The sequence below is a fragment of the Micrasema longulum genome, unplaced genomic scaffold, assembly GCF_059751315.1.
Source record: "Micrasema longulum isolate JH-2025_06_02 unplaced genomic scaffold, ASM5975131v1 h1tg000278l, whole genome shotgun sequence".
Classification (NCBI taxonomy): Eukaryota; Metazoa; Arthropoda; class Insecta; order Trichoptera; family Brachycentridae; genus Micrasema; species Micrasema longulum.
In genome coordinates, this window is record NW_028277482.1 from 553,647 (window position 1) to 571,063 (window position 17,417).

A 17,417-nucleotide genomic window follows, 5' to 3' on the forward strand; every position below is an offset into this window, starting at 1 on the left:
AAAATGCAGTTTCACCAAGAAATGTCAGTGGAAAAACTCAAAATACTTATTATAATATGAAATGAAACCATAAACGTAAAGGTAACAGCTAGAACCTATATATAGGTAGTTTAAGTCCAAATAATATTTGGACTTTGGAAGATATCTTATACTATTATATTTCTGTTTTTATAAGATATGTATTTATCTGTTAAACAAACACATTTCTATTATTTAACGTACATAATATTTCAAAACTAAAATACTTACAGTAAAAAAAATATGTTTTAGGTGATAAGGATTTTAACAGACTCACATTTTCTATTGCCATCCAAATTATAGATTCTCTTCCTTTTTCCCTAAACTATACAAACACTTTCTCCTCTCTGCTTCTTCTTCTACTTTTTGGTGGCATTTTTTACCTCGCTAATGGGGTGTTCTAGCAAGTGTATTTTTTATACACATTTATATATTTATATATATGTTTCTGTTACCAAGTTATATTTATACAAATAAATATGTTAGTATCTTAAATTACACCACCTACAACTTATTTGCAACTTAGTTCCATTAATAACAAGATATAAACTCAAGATTGTGTACACAAGTTTATTGGGTAAGTATCTCTTCCCCATTTACATACAAGGAGAATATTGTGAATTGTTTTTCTTACTAATCCCAATCCTCAATTTCTCTTCAAATCACGCGCATCACTAATTTCATATAATAACAACACTGGTTTATTGTTGTCAAACGTGAGAAATGTCAAAGTCAAAGTTAGCTCGAGTGTTGGAAAATGGATTGCCAGTTTTTGTGCTTTTTAAATAAATTCTAAACAGCATAAATATAACAAAATGAGTGTTGAAAGTGCAGCTAGTGCTCTTTTGCAAAGAGGGGTTCATCTGGACAGTAAAAAACGCTATACAGAATCTCTGATATGCTACCAAGAAGGAATACAACTTTTAGTTGACATGATGAAAGGTAAACAATACTTTGACCAGTTTTAAAAAACGTGTTTTAAACTCCCGTCTGCTTGTTCATCTTGACAGGTATTTCAAGAGGCAGATAACCTTTTTGAGAAGGGATTTTCCACAAAAATTATCATATGGAAGAATTGAGAAAATACAGCTATTAAAACATAAGTGGAATAGTAAATGTTCATAATGTGTAAAGCGATTGCTTAAACCAGCCAATGACAGGCCCTGCTAATGCCAATACTTTTATATCACCTTCTCAAAGGTGTTCTCCATCTGTTGTGTAATATATATATATATATTTATTTTTTTTCCCTTATAAACAAAGATTAATAATAAAATAATGTGACCTCACTAGGGTTACCCGTGCCGAGGACACTTAACAATATACTTTATTTTGAATATTTTTACGTGTGAGAATAAACAAAGAAGACTTAATATACAGAGATACTTAGCAAAATGTTCAGAAAGTTTTTATTTATTTTATGTACACCTATATTATTAATACTATAAAACATTCAATAAAATAACAAAAACAAAACACAAATTTTGCATTTGTGGAGCAGTTTATTTAATATTGGTTTGGGCGAATGAGACAATCCGTTTTACTTCTACCCAGCTCCACTATCCATTTTTTTATAGCCTTTTTAAACATTTTCTTATTTCTAATGGTTTTAAGAGACAGTGGAAGTAGGTTATATATGTTAATTGCATAATACTCAATATATCTTTGTCCGAAAGTGGTATTAGTATGTATGTTATATATCTGTAATAATACTTAAATTGTGTTAATATTGGAATAAACAAACATAATTTTACAGTAGTATCCATTATCATAATTTAAATTAGTTGTGCCCTGAAATGGAATTTGTGTAAGTTTAATAAGCGTTTACTATATCTTAATTAATTTAAAGTAGCTATTAACTTTAAAATAAGCATTATTTTTTGCATGATTATGGAATTAATATTTTGGCGACTTGTATAAAAGGTGTCGGAATGAATTATTCTGTTAAAATAATCCTTTTAATATACAGGCTTGAGAAAAAGTCACATTTAATTTTTGTTTTTCCACGGAGAATCGAACCCGGAACCTTCCGTGCGTGAGTCAGGTGTCTTAGCCATTACACTACGGAGACCACCATGTTGCTGTTAAATTATACGTATATTAAATACCTTAATGGTAATGGATTTTTGTAACTGGATTATACAAGTGCTTTCTTTTTGCTACCATTCATGTAATCGAAATTAGTTTTTTTTTTAAATAATTTTTATTTTATTTATCATATATTTGGCCTAAGCGATAACAACAGTTATATGAAGAAACATATATGCAAGAAACTTAACAAAAATAACATAAAACTATGTAGCAAAGACAAACAAAGGCAATAATATAATGATATATAATAAACACAATCAACATATTATGAAACTTCGAGCTAAAAGCTGGAAGATTTATCCCAAAGTATTCCAAGTTGTGTGATGAATTGACTAATCTACACATTCTGAACATTGAGGCATAAAAGCAAAAGTTGCTCTTAGAAGATTCGATAAATAGCAGATTTTGACTTCTGGTGACAAGGTTGGGAACATGAAAAGAAATTGATTGCAACAGAAATTGGACATCACTAACATTTTTAGCATTAAGTATTTTGAAAATGCATATAAGGTCCATCTCAGTTCTACGTTTCTCCAATGATGACATATTAAGAGATCGCTCTATATTTACCTCTTTGCAATCCGAGCAACCATGCCGCTTTTCTTATAAAACGGTGTTGGACAGACTCGATATGGTCAATATGAGTCCTATAGAATGGAGACCAAATTGGAGAAGCATATTCTAGATGGAGTCGAACTAGTGAGCGGTAAAGAGTTTTGATAGCATTAATATTTTTAAAGTCTGTCGTCATTCTATTAATAAAACCAAGAAGTTTTAGAGATTTGTTTACAATATTATCAATGTGTTAACGATAGGAGAGTTTACTGTCTAATGACAATATCCAACATAAGCCTTCCATACAATTTGCCAAGCTCATCATAAATGGGGCAACTAACGTAGTAGATTTAAATTCAAATAACACATTTGTGGAAACATTATTCTCGTAGGATCCACTTATGGAAACTTAATTTGTTAATCTATTCTATAAGGCGATCCTTGGTCTTTAAAACAGTATTTGAAGTGAGTTCTTTCACTATACCTGTTTGACAGACAAACAGTAACATGTTCGTATCACTTTTAATCAAATTGTCTTTACTACTTTTAGCCGAGCTCGATACAACTAAGCGAAACTATTTGAGAACTAAAATTGAAGGATACATGCAGAGAGCAGAAAATATAAAAAAACATGTATCCGAACAAAAGGAAAGTGGTGTATTTCATGAGCAGTTGCATATAGAAAATAACTCTACAGGGCACAGTTTTAAAACTTTATTTGGAAGATTCCTTGATGAAGATGTAACCAGTGTCCATGTTGAAGATCCTTATATAAGAAGCTTCCATCAGGTTCGAACTATTTATTTTATTTGATAGATATTTCAACAGACATCTGTAGAAAAATTTTGAGAAGGGAATAAGGAGATATATTATTCAGTCAACAGCTACAAAACCAATTTACCAAACTCCTCCAAAGTGGTCCATCGAGCCGGATTCGATTTCTGGCTGGACAATGTAAAATGTGTGTTTAAAAGCAAAAATTTTAATAAAGCATTTTACTACTCAAATGCCGTTCATATAAGTTTTACTAAAAAGAAAAAATATAATCAACACTCACTACATATTGTTCACCGTCTCTAGATAGTAAAGTTTTTATAAATGAATTACAAAAGTTTTTTAGAGGGACTGTCGTTTAGAAAACATAGAGTTTTCATTAATTTGTTCTTTTAAGATTATTTCTTGTATCATATTAAAATATTTGTGCTGAGTATTTTTTACTGTGTATATACATAAAATGTATGTGCTGTAACGTAAAATTGATTAAATCATGTATACCTACGCACAGGCTTTGCCTATGTGGGATTTTCTTTTTTATTATTTTTTACGTTATGTTTGTATGCTACGTAATGTAAGAATTTTTTTTTAACTAATAAAAAAACAATTAAAAGTTCCTGAATTGGAGCATAAGGTCAATCTCCTTGCCTTATAGGGACCTCAGACATAGTAAACAAACCCACGACAAACATTATTTTATGACTTCTAACCAAAAATAATAATTTTATTTCCCTGTCAGCATTTTTACAAAATATTTTAAATTGTTGAAAAAATATTCATTCATTTTTCTCATATTGAAGAACTGTACAGCCACATACTTAGCCTTCTTAATTTTTAAATTGATACCTATTGCTTGTATTTACAGTGATTTTTTATGTATTTTAGTGCCAGAATTTCTTAAGACTTTGTGAGTTGCTGGTTAAGTCTTGTGAAAATCTAAAAAGGATAAGTTTGGTCACATCCTTCGAAACTAATGGTCGAAGTGACAATTGCAAACCGGAAGAACAGTCAGGATGGTTCAGACAATTAGGCAATGATTTGAAGACAAGAAATGTTGAATTTTACGTAGAATTTTCAACAACACTACACGATAGACAAATAAAGTAAGTAAAATATGTATTCAATTTATTTATTTAAAATATCATATACATTACAAACAAAAATTCAAGACGTACATATTATAAAAATAAAAAATACATTGAAGATACTCTTGTCCGAGTAGTAGGAGAATCCTACTCCGGTAAATCCCTTCGAATACATGGAACAGATCGACATCCAGAACGATGTTGTTCAGCATGGCGGTAGCCCTTCCAACAGCATAACCATCAGCAGGTTGGAACAATATATGTTTATGTTACCTTAGTTAATATTCGGAAACATACAAACCAATGCTCGTCATAATCTCAGAATTATCGACCATACCGCCCAACATTATAACATATTAAACATATTAAAGTTTTTTTCGCCTTTCCCATGCACGGATTTTTAATTCAACAATGTTTTGAGTATGTCCAAATGTTTGCAGACTGGCTGGATTTCCTCCCTAGGGAGTTATTTAGATCTAAATTTGTTGCAACAGAGAGGGAAAATATTTTTGAGAAGGGAATATGGAAGTCTAGGCATTTAGCCACTTACGCCACTTAAACCAGGCAATGACAGGTCATAAGCCCTGTAAATGCCTAGACTTTCGTATCTCAAAAATGTTTTCCCTCTCTGTTGCAACAAATTTAGAATACTAAGATTATTCAGATAGTCTGTAACTTTATAAAATTAAGGTTGTTCAAGATAATATAATTTAGTTATAAATAATTATGTAACAAGACTTGTTTTTTATTTGTACTCAAGAGTTTAATATTTATTCATGTATTATCTATACACGCCCAGAGGGCTTTTACATGACAGTTATAAAATTTTAATTAAAGCGTTTTGTCTTTAATATATACATATCTTCTTTTTGCAGGCTAAGTTCAGGCTGGATTATCAAGATAGGCAGAGGTCTAGATATATACAAGCCCCCAGAGAATAAATTCACTTTAGGAATGTATGATTTTGACTTGAGGCCATGCCACGAAACCCAAATTGATATCTTCCATTCAAAAGATGTGAAAACTATTACTTCATAGTCTTAATTTAAGTATGTAAAATATTTTTCTACGTCCGCTTCTAAGCGGACCGAGTGGACATCACCAGGCGCCCCCAGGAGACCCTATCGCTAGTCGCCTCTTCCCACGTCAATTCCACGTCCCTTATTTCTGTCAACTAAAAAAGATCACCATCAAAAGATTTTAAACTTTCCTCCGACATTTATAGTAAAAGGGCACATTATTATTATTATTATTTAACTTTTTGTACATTGGCCGGCTTATTGCCAAATGGCAATTTCTTCCAACCAACCAATAAAATAAAAGTTTTATTTAAATTTATTTCAACAGAGAGGGAAAAAGTTTTTGAGAAGGGAATATGGAAGTCTAGGCATTTACAGGGCTTATGACCTGTCATCGGCTGGTTTAAGTGGCCACTTTACACCCTGTGTAACATTCACCATTCTGCCCATGTTTGAACATCCACATTTCCTCAACTCTTCCATCTGTTGACTTTTGTGAGGTAAGGTTTCCCTTCTCAAAAACTTTTTCCCTCTCTGTTGAAATAAATTTAAATACAAACAACTCCCTAGGGAGGAAATCCAGCCAGTCTGCAAGCATTTGGACATAATCAAACATTGTTGAATTACTACCTGGTAAAAGAAGAAGTATAAAAATTGGAAAATTGTTTCCAGGCGTTGCCTAGTAGGTGATTTGGTTCAGCCGGATGAATCTCACCCACGTGATAAAGGTTTCAGCTCTTTTACTTCACAAAAGTAAACAGATGGAAGAGTTGAGGAAATGTGGATGTTCAAACATGGGCAGAATGGTGAATGTTACACAGTGTGTAAAGTGGCCACTTAAACCAGCCGATGACAGGTCATAAGCCCTGTAAATACCTAGACTTCCATATTCCCTTCTCAAAAACTTTTTCCCTCTCTGTTGAAATAAATTTAAATACAAACAACTCCCTAGGGAAGAAATCCAGCTAGTCTGCAAGCATTTGGACATAATCAAACATTGTTAAAAGTTTTATGTTTATAATTCAAGTTACAGAACATATTCAATAGAAAAAAAAGATTAAAAAGCTAAAGATATATAAAATAGAAATAAACGTTTTTGTTTATAAATTACCTTAAATCAAAACTATTACTCAATGAGAAATTAGTGACTGTCAGTTCTTATAGTCACTTGTTACATCATATTATAAGTTGACTGTCATAAGAAAAGGAACAGAAAGGAATTATTGGAAAGAATAGATCCGCTGTATAGCGGTTATCATTGTGAATGCGGTGCCAGACAATTTTGATGAATAAGTACTTAAACATTGTATTTCTGTCACTCTCGCGCAAATACCTCCCCGATACTGTGCGAAATAGACAACTGCACGTCGGACTCTAACTAAAATATTTTTTTTTAGATGGTTCTAGCTCCCATAATAAACAATTTACCAAAGAACGAAACAATGTGGACACGCCAATAGTAAATATCTATAGTGTGTAAAAAAATCATGATCCAGGGAGAAAATACTAGAATGCGTTTGTATGAAGAAAAGCGAGACCGCATTTCCTCTTAACAACATCTCTTTAAAACAATAATGTATTTTGATGGCATTGTCAATTGCGTATAATTTAATTCACATGTTTCAAGCTTAAAATAGAAGGCACATCAATTCGTCGATAAATTGCCATCCTTGTATTGATATTTAAACACTCACATTGTCATCAAACGGGACAGGACAGGAAAATGTCAAATGGAAAGGCAATTGCGCTACAATTACGAAGAGCGTACAATTACTTATTGTTTTATTTGTAAATATAATCCTGAAAACAATTTAATAAAAAAATATTTTAATTTTTATTAGTACATTTTGCACAAATTCAGTCTCATTTCTTAGATTAAAAAATACTTGAGTCCAGTCTTTGTTCTTACTTTTGATTTGACTTTTTTTTGTTAAATCAAAAATCATTACATTACCGTTTCTTGGTCATTTTAAATAAAAAATAAACAAATGTCATGTGTATATAAATATATAAATATTTGGAAGCCATTTTACCAAAAACTGTTTGTTAAGCTAGGGTTTCCTAGGACAGCGGTGCCCGTATTTTAACGGCCGTAGTGAACGGTGATGCGGTGGATAACCGTCGTAACGGTGACTAGAGTGTGGTTTCCTAGGAAAACGGTGTTATCAACACCATTTAACACCGTTTCACTAGGAAACCACTCTCTAGTCGACGTTACGACGGCTGTCTACCGCATCACCGTTCACTACGGCCGTTAAAATACGGGCACCGTTGTCCTAGGAAACCCTAGCTTTACATTCCCCTAGCTCCCAGTCTGTCATTATGTTTATAACTTTTTTTTAATGATTATTTTTTTACTCACATTTATTGGAATCAATCAACAGAGGAGAATTTAAGGAAGGAAAAAAACGGACTGAATTGTTATAAATATAAAGAATTTTGGTATTTTTGAATAAAATTTTATTTACACGATGAATAAAAATTACATGGAATATAATATTTAAGAGTTTAAAACACTTTTTTTACATTAAAAGTACTGGAGCTATCTTTTACTAACGATACATATAAATAAAATAAATATGGCACTCTTTAAAATGATAATACATACAAATATGTACAGCTTTTTTTGTAAGTTTATGTCAGTGTATCAAAATAATTACTTTATTTTATTCGTCGTATAGAAATATGTTACTCAAATCTTCACGTTGGGAAACAAGGTTCTATGTCGATTCATAATTTTTTTGAGACATGAAAGTTTGAAATGAAGGCAGTATATAATCTATTTTTTAAAATTAATATTGTCTTAATCAATTTAATAATAATTAAGGATTGATTTTGATTTTCTTTAAAATTTTGATGCAGATAGAACCGATATTTAAATATAAATATAATAAAAGTTAAATGTAAAAAACATATTTTGTTAGATAGAACCTTGTTTTCCCAACGCGACAAAATCTTGCTCTTTGAATCAATGTTTCATTTTGACCCAGTCAGGAATTAAACGAGCAAACTTCTGCATAGTTTCACCCTTTCCTAGTCCTTTAGGATTTTTCATATGTAATATTAAACAACTGTTTCTCATGCCTACATATTTTAAAAATTTACAAATAAAACATTGTATTTTTTTATCAATAAATAACCTAAATGACTAGATTGTTTTATTAATAAAACTGATAAAAAATATACATCAATAGTTTAAATTAAAATATTATATTACCTACATTTTTATCAAGGAAAACGTTGAAAAAATATCATAAGGAGTATTGACAAAACTTTTTTTAATTCTCATAATTTAAAAATATTATTTAAGGATTAACTGTTTTTTCAGACAAATAAATCCAATATATTTAAATAAAATAAATTAGTTTTTTTTATGTACCACTTTATTTTTTTATAATTTAATAACCAACTAAAAAACATCACAAACATTTCAAACTAGAGTTAAAGACCGTATGAGATTTATTAAAAACACTAATTTTTCGGAGTTTTCAGAACATACTCTTACAAATAGTCACCCATTTAACTTTGAAGATGGTATTTAAATATTACACATAAACAAAATTAGAAAGGCTGTAAATAACAATTTAAATATTATTAATAATTAAATAAATTTAAGCAGTAGTCCTATTTTGAATATGTTTCCTCCTACTAAATTCACACAGCTAGTGTCTCGGACTCACGGACCAAAGGTCCGTCGTTCGAATCCCACTCTACCCCAACTTGATTCCATTTTCTAATAGTGAGTTATTTACAACTCGTTGAGAATGGCCCTCAAAATTAAATATTTGGGTAAATCATAAGAACGCAAATATTTCTTTTTCTAAAAAAAAAAAAAAAACCCCCAGTTTCTACCCCTCTCTTCTCCCTTAGCCGCACCCACTCTACCCTCACTGTGTAAATTTTATAAATATTATGTTTGTTTGTAATAACCCTGAAGAAGGCAGGGTGTTTTTGCCGAAACTAGTTGGTAATTATCATAAAAAATTAAGTGGTACATTAAAAAAAAACAAAGTTATTTCATTTTAATATATTGAATGATGATGTTCCACAAAGTAAGTGCTTCAAACATTAAAATCGATTATCGTCGGGTTTCTGAAACAAGTTAGTAACTATAAACCAGATTTCTTTATAATTAGCATAAAATAAAATGGTTTGAAAAGTAAATATGAATATTTTATGTGTACAAAAAATAATATTTTATAATATTCAACTTGCTGTTTTATTTGAATTTTTTATTTGGGATAAGCTTTTGACTTTAAAAGTGCAATATCTCACAACTTGTAAAATGTTAGTTATCAACTTATTCCAGAAACCCGACGTTATCATCCACAAGCTAAAAATATTGTAAAAATTTATGCTCAAAATATTTGTAATTGTAATTGGATTCTCTTAGACTAACTGCATAAAATATTTTTTTAAATTTAAATAAGTATGTTAATAAAGCTTACCTACTTTAAAATTAAAGTCAATAATACTGTATCTCCCATATTCAAAATAAATATATTAGATCATAGACACCTTATTCTAAATTATTTTTATATTTTCCATTAATTTGTATACTATCATGTTCTCACTTTTGAAATATAATACTTTTGAAAATAATACACACGTAATCAATGCTATCACTATTTTTAATTTTTAAGAATCCGTTTTCATTAACTAATTAATTGTTTCAAAAAGACTGTTAAGTTTTTTGTAAATACGTAATATCGACTACGATAAATTAATTATTTAAAAAATACATGGTAATCCAAAAAAAATATTTTTTTTCACCCCTTTTGGGATCACTTCTGGAATTTTACTGTCTATATTCTACAAAATATTACTTTCTTAAAACAAACATTAATAATTTTTTAATAACTAAGTAAAATTACAGCAATTTCCATTCAAAATTGTATTCTAATCAGTGCTTTAATTTTTATTTTACGTATTATAAACATTCACCCAATTAAATCTTATTCAAATCTAAGGAAAAATCTGAAATATCTTATTTCGCAATCAATCTTTTAGCACCTGTTAACGTTATATTGAGTTCAATAATTGTAATTATTGTATTTGTCAATATTACATTATAGAGCTCAGCTTTTTGGTAATCAAGTACATACTTCGTAAACACAAGAACCACAATTTATATAGACAATTCAACAATCATCTTCTTTATGTGAAAGATCATTGCTAAATTGTCTACATGCACAGAATAAATTAAAAAAATAAGCTTCAATATAAAAGCTGTTCTTAATAATTGAATCAAGCCAGACAAATGTAGTGAAATGAAGTTGATTTGTATAGCTTCTAGCGCCACGTATAAATTCTGTACTTCTGGACATTATAGGTGCCCTTTCATGATGAATAAATTGATTGTTTAATTCAAAATTATATTAATCATCATTTTACAACTCTTCAATGTGTGACAAAAAATATGTTTGTAAATTTTGTCATTTCGATGGATTATCAATTTCTTATTCTGTTATCCACGAAAAAATTTAAAACAATTTATTATGGATGTGTGTAAAGCTAGGGTTTCCTAGGACAGCGGTGCCCGCATCTTAGCGGCCATAGTGAATGGTGATGCGGTGGACAGCCGTCGTAACGTCGACTAGAGAGTGGTTTCCTAGGGAAGCGGTGTTAAATGGTGTTGATAACACCGTTTCCCTAGGAAACCACACTCTAGTCACCGTTACGACGGCTGTCCACCGCATCACCGTTCACTACGGCCGTTAAAATACGGGCACCGCTGTCCTAGGAAACCCTAGCTTTAGAGGCAGCTAACTTAATACATCAATAAGTTAGCCCTTTGCATTGTTGTGTTCTAAAACTACAATTTTTCACAATTTCATCATTAACATCATCGTGTTCCTTTCCGCACCCTGTGATACATAGGGCACTGCATTGGTACACTTAAAACAACCTATGTTGATCATCAATTACATAAAGGCAAGGTGATCAGTTTTATGTTTCAGGTGCCACTCCAGAAACAATAAAATATTAAGATGGAAAACCACCTTTTAATTCAATATTTCATGGCCACCTTACCATGAATCGAACCCGGGACCTTAAGTATAGCAGGCGAATACCCCAACCACTACACTCCGAGGGAGACTTATTTCCACTCCGTTTTCTTATTCAGAATTTATTTTCATCCACTCGGGCACGAACCAGACAAAATTTATTCGGAATCAATCGTTTTGAAATCATACTCCATGAGAAACATAACTTTACTCTTCATATTATATAAAATAAAATTAAAAGTCGTTTTTCATCAAGTAGTCGTAGATGTGTTTACCGTATTACTATGTATATTTATTTATTTATTTACATACATAAGTTTACTGTAAATTATTTGAGACAGTATGCGTACACAGTTTTTAATAATAGGTCTTAAATTTTACACATAACTCTCTTGTTTAGCTGAGTATATTTTGACGGACTCCATCAATGTAGGCTTTATCATATCCGTGACATCACAGTCTATGTCGTCGAAGCAATCTTTATTTATTTTAGCAACAGCACGTAGAGCTCTTAGACAGTTTGCCAATATCTGATCAGAACATTTTCCATCAGTTTTCAATTGCTTCTGAGCCTGTATCACTCGGACCAAACGACAAACTCCCTCGAGTTGGATTATTTGCAATGTCACTTCAGGTATTGTGCAGACCCTGAAAAAAAAAACAAAAAACATTACTAAAAAATGATATTTTATTATTACCGTTTATAATTTTTGTTTATGAACGAGCAGCCACACTCCATAATCCGTGGCCGATTACCCGTCCACGGCGTTATACAATTGACGGAATTTCTGCTGAGTGTGGTGAATTCCATTAGAAAACATGCAATGCAGAGTTGCCAATTAGACGCCGACCAAACCCGCAAAGATCGGAACAGACGCCGAAGGCGAGCACCTAACCCAGTCTGCCGACAGAACAACCAAACATCCGTGTAGTGTGGCCGATAACAGTAAATCAATGCTATAAAATGTATTGGCGTTCCGCAAGAGAATTTACCCAGCGGAATTTACGCTGAGTGTGACGCTATCCTAGGTGATACGAAAAGTGTAAATCTTACAAGAAATCTATTGATCCGTTCTTAAACTACATTACCGTATGAATTTATTGAAACATGCAGTATATATCGTCAAAATTACTTTATAGATTGAAAAAAATAGAAATTAAAGTATTTAAAGCTTTTGGTTCTAATAATGAATCAGCCCCTCTTTGTTTTTCTGCTTATAATATATATTATCCTGCTTACAGATCCTGGACCTACTATCCTACACTAAACATTTTCCGCTATTTACCTGTACGTCATAGAAGAGTGCTCAGAAAGTGTAACAATATATTTGCGTTTTTTAAGTGTGATATCAATATTCAAAATTCCTCCAAATTAGGCAACAGTTCTATAAATCTACAGTTCACAGTTCAAAACAACCTCTTGTGTATAGCAAATGTACCCATTTGGCACATGACACATGACTAACTAACCGAGGGTTGATGAAAAATTTCCAGTGCAAAATAACTCTGACGTAGGTAATTGACAACAAATAACAATTAATTTTAAATGTTTTGCTTGTCTCAATTAATTCGCATAGTCTGTTTATATCAAGACAAAATATAAATTATGTTTTCAAATAATCTTAGGTAAACAATGGTTTGACTTGGTAAGAAATAGAAAAAAAGACAACTAACGCAGAAACCCCTGTCTCAACTACATCATTAAATGGAGGCGATATGGTTAGCTATGCCACATCATGCTGCTGTCTCCCGCGAGCCTTAACCATGCTTGCCTAATTGACAAACCATTGGGTTTTTTAGTCCTGGACGTCAGCAGTTCAAGTCTGATCTATGAGACTTGTACCTTGTTAACCTTTTAAATATTTCATCTCAACTTTATCAGAAATCGAACTGAAGTGACTTCTTGCATGACAAACGCACTAATCTCCACTCGATTTCCTTTTAACCTAAGTAAATCGAAAATACTCACCCGTGCTGTGGTTCTTTTTCACACACAGTATTTCTCTGTCCTGACATGGCAATAACCAGTAAAATAATACCCTGTAAATTATCAATTGCTTACCTTGCCAAGGCTTCGGCTGCATGATTGACCAGCCTGAACTCGGCCTGGAGCCGGGCGGGGCGAGCTGGCGAAGCTCGAGGGGTCCGCAGGAAGCAGACCAGCGCTACAGGGGCTGCGGGACACGCTGCCAGGAGGAGGCGACCACGAGATGAACTTGACACCGAGTTCAAAAGAGTAGCAGTTTGTTCCTATTTGGTAATTGACATAAAAAATATAATTTTTTTTTTTTCATATCGTCTCCCCTAATTTGAATACAACATAAGTTTTTTTTTTCTGTATTTGAGATTATTATTGAGAAGGAAGTATGGAAGTCTAGGCATTTACAGGACTTAGACCTGTCATTGGCTGGTTTAAGTGGCCACTTTAAACACTGTAACATCCACCATTCTGCCTAAGTGGATGTTTACCACATTTCCTCAACTCTTCCATCTTTTTTTCGTTTTTTGTATTTACTTTTATTTAAGAAGGCAAACATAAACAGAAAATATAAAAGGAAAAATAATGAAACCCACTAAACCGTGAAACCGGCTTGTCAACCAGTTTCTTATTTTTCCTTTACAAAGAAAAAAGTTAAAGAAATCATATAAATTTAAAAAGTAATAGGTATAAACATTATTAAGAACTAAAAGCATACGTATTTTTTACACAAAATTTACTTACAAAAATTTAAATAGATGACTGTTAACATAAAATAATAATCAAAATAAAGTCTCATTACATATTAGCTATTCAATATTTTTTTTCTTAAAATCGTCAACATTTCCTTTTAAGATCTGCTTAGGAATCTTATTAAAAATTTTAGGAGTTGTATAATGAAGTGTTCTTTGGCCATACTTGTTTACAAACCTCGGTACCGACAAGCCTTCACGTTGTGCTAGCCTTGTATTATTTATATGTATATACCGATATCTAGTAACTTTGAGCCATAGAATAGCATTTACGGACAGGCACCCTTGCTTTTTCAATAGTTCAGGTACCTCTTCCTTATCAATTCTAGCTTATCTGTTGATTAATTTAAGAGCCTTAATCTGTTGACTTAAATCATTTTATTACCTGTAAAAAGACAGATGCGTTGGGGCCTCTTGTCTTAACAGCCTGCAATAGTCCCTCTATAGTCTTGTGTTTAGACAGGATCTCTATAATGTCGGGACACTTATCTCGCGAGTCTCGACTGCCCAGAGATTGGCGCTCCCTCTTCTTAACAACGTTAACCAGATTTACTAAACACGCCGTGCAAAGGAGCAGAAGCTGGCAGCATGATGTACGTGAAAGGATTTCTGAAATAGACACATTAAATTGTTATAAAAACAGCGAATTTAAAAAAAACTATTTTAAACTTAAACATAGTTATAATACTATTTTCTTTATTACAGTAGAACTCCGTTTATCTGAACTCCAGTCATCCTGATTGATAAATATCCGGATCGCTATCAGGAAATAAAAAAAGGAGATGTTATAATAATTAATAGATGCTCGTAAACCAGTGCCTTCGTCAAAGCAATTAATTTTGATGGACATGTTTAAGCGAGTTTTTAATGTGATTCCAATCGTTGTATTATTTCAAAAGCAATAAAAAGAGCAAATTTTGTATTTTCTTTCAAAGCATTGCCTTAATTTAATGATTAGTCTAACTGGCACTCATTAATCTGGATAATTGGGAGTTTTACTGTATTATCACTAGCAGAAGGCTGCTGTGTTTAGGCTGTTTCCTATTAAGGATGGAATACGGATCAACCATTTGGAATCCACATTACAATAAGTATATACAGGTGTTCTTTAAACCCTGTCACATTCGAAACCACGATGATCAGTATGAGCAAGAAGACATATTGGCACATTAAAATATTTTTTTAGAATGAATAAAATTTTAAAAAATTAAATATAAAAAAAAGCAAATGGTTGCTTACTTCTACGTGGTGAAACGAGGAGGGGGAAGGGGGGAGTCTGACACTGTGCCGCGCTCCCCTCACTTCTCCCCTGCAGAAGTAAGCAACCATTTGTTTTTTTAAATATTCTATTTTTGTAAATTTTATTCGTTCTAAAAATTAATTTTAATGTGCCAATATGTCTTCTTGGTCATACTGATAATCATGGTTTCGGATGTGACAGGGTTTAAAGAACACACTGTATATGTTGTTGAATCTATACAAAAAAAATTCTTAGACTTTTATCACAGAAATGTCAATTGGGTTCCACACTAAATAGTTATGAAAAGAGACTCCAACACTTTAACTTCAAAACTTTAGAAACTAGAAGAAAGATAAATGATTTGTTATATTTACATAAGATTGTAAATGGTGGTTTGGAAAGTTCAAGCTGTTACTATAAAAATTTGTGTTCCTAATAGTCATACCTTAAGGAACCCAAAAACATTCCACATGGATTCATTTGAGAATAATGTGTCCTTCTTCAATCCAGTGTCAAGAATGTGCAGATTATACAACACCGTTGAAAACGTAGAGATCGACATTTTTGGCCCTGGATTATTTAGGTTTAAGAAGTGTATACAAAATGCCAATTTTTATATTGATATATTAATTTTGATAGATTACATTGCTGGTTTTGTTTTGATGCATATTTTGCTTATTGTTTTTATTAGTATTTTATGAATTGTTTTTATTCGTTTTATATTATTGAATGATTTTTTTGAGTAATTTAATTTTGATAATTTTTATTGTTAATTTGATTTAAATACTTATTTTATTATTAATTCGTACAGTTTTTGCTATTTTTTTTTCAATTTTTACAATAATTTAAATTCAATTTAATCATTTACTTTGCTCATTTTATATAAATATGTATTTAGTTAGTGTTTACATGTAATTGATGAAAAATGAGTAGTCTATTTTTTTATTGTTTCAATACTTATGTGTATTATGTATTATTTTTCATTGTTTGTAAACCAAATGAATAAATTATTCACTTTTGTTTAAGATGTTTTCAACAGAGATGAAGCTTAACAGAGAATATTTAAGAGAAGGAAATATGGAAATCTCGGCATTTACAAAACTCATAACCTATCATTGCCTGGTTTAGATTCTGATTTGATTTCTTGAGAATTTTCAAACTTACCACTTAAATTCTTTATAATCTTGTCTAAATATGTATCCAGTTGTATCAGCTTATAGTCTCCGTGTAACCACGGAGCTGTTATTTGAGTAAGAACTGTCACGGCTTCCCTCATCTGGGGCTCTGGATTAGAATCTTCACTCAAAATATCGGACAAGATTTCAACTCCACCTGCCTTAAAGAAAAGAAAAAATATTTTTTTAATTATTTATTTATTGACTTGGTCTTTATTTTGTTCAACTCCACATTATAATTTTAATATTAAAATCAAACACTGATTTATATCAGGCTTATGTCTCCTTAAAATTGTTTATTTTATTTTTAAACCCAGAAACAAATAACTCGGACAGTTGTTCGGCCATGTTAGAACATTTTCAAACCAATGTCAAGATTAAATGGACTGAAGGTCCTTATACAGGGTGTTCTTTAAACCCTGTCACATCTGAAACGACGATGATCAGTATGGGCAAGAAGACATATTAGCATATTTAAAAAAATATTTAGAATGAAATTTATTTTTTAAAATAAAATATTTACAAAAACAAATGGTTGCTGACTTCTGCAGGGGAGAAGCGAGGGGGGCGTGGCCGCGCGGTTGACAGTGTATCTTATAAATACTGAACTTGCTCATTGCTTAAGACTACTTAAATGAAATGGACTAAAAACCATAGACAAACTGCAATTTGAATATTATAATATTCCAAAATAATTATATTTTACAAAGATCTTGTGGTGT

General features: G+C 31.5%; 2 protein-coding genes across 6 annotated transcripts in view; one reads left to right on the forward strand and one right to left on the reverse strand.

The window, feature by feature from the left end:
* The first annotated feature begins 724 nt into the window (after window positions 1-724).
* LOC148282926 (MIT domain-containing protein 1-like) lies at window positions 725-9,187 on the forward strand. Of its 4 annotated transcripts, none has more exons than XR_015821987.1 (5): window positions 725-960; window positions 3,215-3,453; window positions 4,324-4,541; window positions 5,399-5,845; window positions 6,550-9,187. XR_015821987.1 is itself a non-coding variant. In XM_088224308.1 (5 exons), exons 1-4 carry the CDS (start codon window positions 834-836, stop codon window positions 5,559-5,561), a joined length of 747 nt encoding a protein of 248 aa, XP_088080434.1. In that variant the 5' UTR covers window positions 745-833; the 3' UTR covers window positions 5,562-5,572; window positions 6,940-9,187. The 4 variants fall into 4 exon arrangements, 3 of the variants coding, with proteins under 3 accessions (XP_088080434.1, XP_088080433.1, XP_088080435.1); XM_088224308.1 differs by having other exon boundaries at window positions 745-960; window positions 5,399-5,572; window positions 6,940-9,187; XM_088224307.1 differs by having other exon boundaries at window positions 745-960; window positions 5,399-9,187.
* Window positions 9,188-11,794: 2,607 nt separating this feature from the next.
* insc (spindle orientation adaptor protein inscuteable) overlaps window positions 11,795-17,417 on the reverse strand; it is a 99,909-nt gene continuing 94,286 nt past the window's right edge. For both annotated transcript variants that reach the window (XM_088224298.1, XM_088224299.1), the window contains 4 exons: window positions 16,685-16,856; window positions 14,666-14,889; window positions 13,613-13,800; window positions 11,795-12,198 (listed from right to left, as the gene is read on the reverse strand). In XM_088224298.1, coding sequence (XP_088080424.1) covers window positions 11,928-12,198; window positions 13,613-13,800; window positions 14,666-14,889; window positions 16,685-16,856 — 855 coding nt within the window. In that variant the 3' untranslated portion in view covers window positions 11,795-11,927. The remainder of the gene's footprint in view (window positions 12,199-13,612; window positions 13,801-14,665; window positions 14,890-16,684; window positions 16,857-17,417) is intronic.

Bases quoted from the DNA above. Each gene is read 5' to 3' on its own strand.
- LOC148282926 (XM_088224307.1), top strand. From the start codon at position 834: ATGAGTGTTGAAAGTGCAGCTAGTGCTCTTTTGCAAAGAGGGGTTCAT. The intron at 3,454-4,323 runs GTTCGAACTATT...TATGTATTTTAG, and splicing joins ATATAAGAAGCTTCCATCAG to TGCCAGAATTTCTTAAGACT. The intron at 4,542-5,398 runs GTAAGTAAAATA...TTCTTTTTGCAG, and splicing joins CTACACGATAGACAAATAAA to GCTAAGTTCAGGCTGGATTA.